This window comes from Eimeria tenella, genomic scaffold (assembly GCF_000499545.2).
Source record: "Eimeria tenella Houghton genomic scaffold, Eth_scaff247, whole genome shotgun sequence".
Taxonomy (NCBI): Eukaryota; Apicomplexa; class Conoidasida; order Eucoccidiorida; family Eimeriidae; genus Eimeria; species Eimeria tenella.
The window spans coordinates 1-5,200 of record NW_013544215.1 but is presented as its reverse complement, the minus strand read 5'-3'; the positions used below and the strand labels follow the sequence as shown (position 1 = coordinate 5,200).

General features: G+C 51.4%; 2 protein-coding genes across 2 annotated transcripts; one reads left to right on the top strand and one right to left on the bottom strand.

Moving 5' to 3' along the window:
• Positions 1-1,025: 1,025 nt before the first annotated feature.
• Positions 1,026-1,289, top strand: ETH_00024880 (uncharacterized protein; the record flags this gene model as incomplete). Its single annotated transcript, XM_013379365.1, has 1 exon — positions 1,026-1,289. The coding sequence occupies one exon, from the start codon at positions 1,026-1,028 to the stop codon at positions 1,287-1,289; it is 264 nt and encodes an 87-aa protein (XP_013234819.1).
• A 124-nt stretch (positions 1,290-1,413) lies between these two features.
• On the bottom strand, positions 1,414-3,546 carry ETH_00024875 (uncharacterized protein; the record flags this gene model as incomplete). The annotated part of the gene is made up of 1 exon (XM_013379364.1): positions 1,414-3,546. One exon carries the CDS (start codon positions 3,544-3,546, stop codon positions 1,414-1,416), a length of 2,133 nt encoding a protein of 710 aa, XP_013234818.1.
• Positions 3,547-5,200: the final 1,654 nt, after the last annotated feature.

Below are 5,200 nucleotides of genomic sequence, written 5' to 3'. Positions count from 1 at the left end.
GACTGTACATACACCGCAGCAGCAGCAGCAGCAGCAGCAGCAGCAGTAGCAGCAGCAGCAGTAGCAGCAGCAGCAGCAAAAGGAGACACGTGAATTTGCTGCTGCAAATAAGTAAAACAAACAATTAAATAAGAAAAACAAATAAAAAAATAAATAAAGTAAAAACAAATAAAACATGCAAGCAGACAAAACAAACAAACAAATAACAAACAAGCAAAACAACTTAAAAAAACAAACAGACAAATAAATACAGTTAATTAATTTAATTTAATTTAATTAATTAAACTAAATTAAATTAAATTAAATCAAATTAATTAAATTAATTCAATTAAATTAATTAAATTAAATTAAATTAAATACTTGTTTGGCGAAGAAGGAAGTTATTTCAATTTCGTATTTTTCTTTTTGCGAATTTAAAAAACACAAACGACGCCGAAGAGCCTGAAACAAAAAATAAAAATAAATAAATAAATAAATGATTAATCAGTTAATTAATTTATTCAATTATTTGATTAATTAAATTGATTTAATTTATTATTCGTTTAATTGAATTAAATGAAAAGGAAATTCCGCAGTGGCCGTCTTTACAACCCAAAAAACAAAAACCAAATTAAATTAAATTAAATTATTTTAATTAAATCTATTTAAACTAATTTGAACTAATTAAATTAAATAAAACATAAACAAACAAACAAATAAACAAATAAACAAAAAAAATAAATGAATAAATAAATAAATGAATAAATAAATAATTAAATTAAATAAAACAAAAAGAAGTTGAAAGTCTTTACCAGCAGCAAATCATCTGCCCGATCAAAAAGCCCCAAATGTTCTTTTGAAAATGCTTCGAACCATAACCCACGAAGCGCATGCAAACTGCAGCACCAGCAGCAGCAGCAGCAGCACAGCAGCAGCAGCAGTAGCGGCGCAGCCAGCAGAAGCAGCGCAGCAGATGCAGCAGCAATAGAAGCAGCAGCAGAAGCAGCACACGCAGAAGCAGCAGTAAAGCATGAGCTGGTAGATGCATGCAAATTGCAGCAGCAGTATCAACAGCAGCAGCAGCAGCAAGCCATGACTCGGAGAACTGCATGCAGGCAGCAGCAGCAGCAGCAGCAGTAGCAGCAGCAAGTGGCATCGGGGCTGTAGCAGCAGCAGCAGTTACAACAGCAGCTGCAGCAGCAACTGCAGTAGTTGTGGCAGCAGCAGCTGCTGCTACAGCAGCACCAAAAGCAATAGTGCAGCAGCGGCAGCAGCAGCAGCAGCAGCAGCAAGATCAGCAACGGGGTTGAAACTGCGTGAGAGCCACCAAAGACAAAGCAAAACAAAAGAGAAATAAAAAGAATTAAAAGAATAAAAAAGGAATTAAAAAGAATTAAAAAGAATTAAAAAAGAAATAAAAAGGAAAAAAAGAACTTACGTTTTTGCATCATTTTTCTTTCTCTGCAAAAGCCTCTCCAGCCTCAGCAAAACTGAGCAGCAAGAGGAGACAGGAGCAGCAGCAGCAGCAGCAGGTGCTGCTGCTGCTGCAGCAGCAGCAGCAGCAGTCTTGCCACAGGAACCCGTGGTGCCTACCAGGCCTTGCTGCTGCTGCTGCTGCTGCTTGTCTCGGTGCTCCTGCTGCTTCTGCTTTTGTTGCGGCTCGTCTTGTTGCTTCCCTTGTTGGTTCTGCTCCTGCTGCTGCTGCTGCTGCTGTTGCTGCTCTTCGTCCTGCTGCAACTGCTGTTTCTGCTGCTGCTCTTGCTCCTCGACCTGCTGCTGCTGCTGCTGCTCGTCTTGCTGCTGCTCCTGCTGCTGCTTCTGCCGTCGTTGCTGCTGTTGTTCTTCTTTCTGCTGCTGTTCTTCGTCCTGCTGCTGTCGCTGCTGCTCGTCATGCTGCAGCTTCTCTTGTTCTTGTTGCTGTTGCTGCTGCTGCGGCGGCTGCTTGTCCTCTTGCTGCTGCTGCTGCTGCTGCTCGCCTTGCTGTATTTTTTCCTGTTCCTCTTGCTGCAGCTGCTGCTGATTCTCGATTTGCTGCTGCTGCTTCAGGTCTTGTTCTTGTTGCTGCCCGTTCTGCTGCTGCTGCTGCTGCTGCTGGTCGTCTTGTTGCATGTCTTCTTGCTCCTCCTCCTGCTGCTGCAGCTGCTTCTGCTTCCCTTGCTGCTGCTGCTGCTGCTGCTGCTGCTGGTAGCTGTGCGGCAGCAGCAGCTGCAGCGGGCCAAAATTGTTCTTCTGCGCTTTCTCCAGCAGCAGCAGCGCAGCAAATGGCTCGCAGCCAACAGCGCGGGCAATGGCAGCAAAATAACCTAAACTCGGGACTGCTGCTGCTGCTGCTGCTGTTGCTGCTGCTGCTGTTGCTGCTGGTGCTGGAGCTGCTGCTGGTGCTGCTGCTGGTGCTGCTGATGTTGTTGCTGTTGCTGCTGATGATGGAGTTTCCGCTGCTGCTGCTGTTGCTGTTGCTGCTGCTGCTTCTGTTGCTGCTGCTGCTGCTGTTGCTGCTGCTGCTGCTGTTGCTGCTGCTGCTGCTGTTGCTGCTGCTGCTGCTGCTGCTTTGTTGCGCAGGTAGAGGGCCAGCTCCGCAGCAGCAGGACGGGGAAATCTGCAGCAGCAGCAGCAGTCTCTGAGGGGCCGCAGCAGCAAATGAATTTTGCTGCAGATTAGAATGAAGCTGATGTTTTTATTTTTAATTAAATTAAAAATAAAAAACTGAGAAGCAGCAGGAAGTGTCTCTATGCCTTCGAATATCACCGTGTGAGCAGCAGCAGCAGCAGCAGCAGCAGCGCCGCAGCCGCCAGCCAAAGCCAGCCCCTGCTGCTGCTGCTGCTGTTGCTGTCGGCGGCGGCTCTCGTGGGGGGGTGCTGCTGCTGCTGCTGTTGCTGCTGCTGCTCTGTGCTTGGCAGCGGCAACACCAGGAGCGCCTGCTGCAGCAGCAGCAGCAGCAGGTGCTGCTGCTGCTGCTCTGTTAATTAAACATTTTAATAATTGCTTCGCCTGTTTGTTTCTTTCCAAAACTTGCAAAGAGGGGCAAAAGATATGAGTAACAAATGGGCTGCTGCGCAGCAGCCACTTCAGTTCTGCTGCTGCTGCTGCTGCTGCACCCAGTGCGGGGCCTGCTGCTGCTGCTGCAGGAGCAGCAGCAGATTGAGAGCCTGAGCCTCCTCGGGGTGCTGCTGCCGCTGCTGCTCCTGATCCCGCTGCTGCTGCTGCTGCTGCTGCGGCGGCACTCTGTGCTGCTGCTGCGGCTGCTGCACCAAGCGGGGGCCTGTCTAAGGTCAGCAGCAAATAGTTGATGCTGATGCTGTTATATGCTGCAACAGCCTCATAGACACAATAGTCTGCTGCTGCTGAGGGCGGCCCGCAGACGCAGCAGCGCAGCAAACGAGGAGCTGCTGCTGCTGCTGCTGCTGCTGCTGCTTCTGCTGCTGCTGCTGCTGCGGGGCTCGGCGCTGCTGCTGCAGCTGCTGCAATGCGCAGCAGCTGCTGCCGCGCCCGCTGCTGCGACTGCAGCAGGGGGGGCCCCTGTGGGCCCCTAGGGTTTTGCTGCGCTGGGGGCCCCATGTGCAGCAGCATTTAACTATTTAATTATTTAATTATTTAATTATTTATTTATTTGCTTATTTATTTATTTATTTGGCAACACAGAAGCAAATTTGTTTATTTTAGTTGTGGAGGTTTGGGGGAGAAAGACACGCGAGAGATGCAGGGGTTAATGGTGAATGCGCTGAGGGCCCCAAACCCTAAACCCTAAACCCTAAACCCTAAAAGAGGGTTTAGGGCGCGCCGAGGGTTTGTTGTCTCTCTGTGTCTCCGCTGCAGCTGCTTCAACTCAAAAAGAAAATAAAAAGAAGAAGAAGTGAAGGGGCGAGGGGGAGGGTGGTGGTGGCGCGGGGGTAGGGTTTAGGGTTTAGGGTTTAGGGTTTAGGGTTTAGGGTTTGCACGGGTTGGGAATTAAATGAACCCCGAAGATCAGACGCAGCAAATAAATTAATGCTGCTCTATATTTTTTTGGGTTTTTTCGAAGAGGCGTTTGGGGCTGTCGGCTGCTGCTGCTGCTGCAGCTGCTGCTGCTGCTGCTGCTTCTGCTGCTGCTGCTGCTGCTCCCGTTCCTCTTCCTCTTTTCTGGTGTCTCTCTCTTCTGTCATTCTAATTTAAAAAATTTAATTAATTGAATTTGCTGCGTGGCGAAATCGGGGCGTATCTTGAGGTGCGCGGCCCTTGTCTTCGTCGCGTGAGGGTTTAGGGTTTAGGGTTTAGGGTTTAGGGTTTGGGGTTTGGGGTTTGGGGTAGAGGACATATCTTCAGGTCCTGGGGGGGGAAGAGTGTTGGATTTTTTCTCACTGCAGCACAAGCTGCAACCCCTAAACCCCAAATCCTGGTCCCCAAACCCTAAACCCTAAACCCTAAGCCCTCGACGCTCCTGGCTGACTTCCCAGCAGCTCTTTGCCTTTTCCTTTTGTCTCTTTCTGCTTCAAACCCAAGAGGCTGCTGAAGGCGCGACAGCAGCAACAGCAGCAGCAGCAGCAGCAGCAGAAGCAGCTGGTCGCTTCTCCTCTGCCCGCGGCTCTGCAGCAAGCAGCACTGCAGCAGCAGCAGCAGCACTGCAGCAGCAGCAGCACTGCAGCAGCAGCAGCAGCAGCAGCAGCACTGCAGCAGCAGCAGCAGCAGCACTGCAGCAGCAGCAGCAGCACTGCAGCAGCAGCAGCAGCAGCACTGCAGCAGCAGCAGCAGCACTGCAGCAGCAGCATCAGAGCAGCAGCAGCAGCAGGTGGGGTGTTCGTCGAGCTTGTAGGCGATGCGCGCTGCAGGCGCCGTCGAGTTGAGCGGGGCCCCCGGGGGCCCCCGGGGCCTCCCTGCTGCTGCTGCTGCTGCTGCTGGCGGCGGAGCTGCTGCTGCTGCGTCTTTCGAGGAGCTGTTTGCTGCGGCGTACGGGTTTCCGGCGCCGATCCTGAGCAGCTGCCCGTCGCAGCAGCAGCAGCAGCAGCAGGATCCGCAGCAGCAGCAGGGCCGGCGTTGCTGCTGCCGGAAGGGGCTGTGCGTGGACTGGGCGGCGGTGCGGCTGCAGCAGCAGCAGCAGCGGCAGCAGCTGCGGCTGCTGCGGTCTCCGGCGTCGACTCTGTGTCACTTCGTGCTGCTGCTGCTGTCGGCGCTGCACCGGGGCGTGCGGTTCGTGGCGCTGCACGGGGCGAGCGTGTGGGCCTTGCTGCTGCTGCTGCTGCTGCTGCTG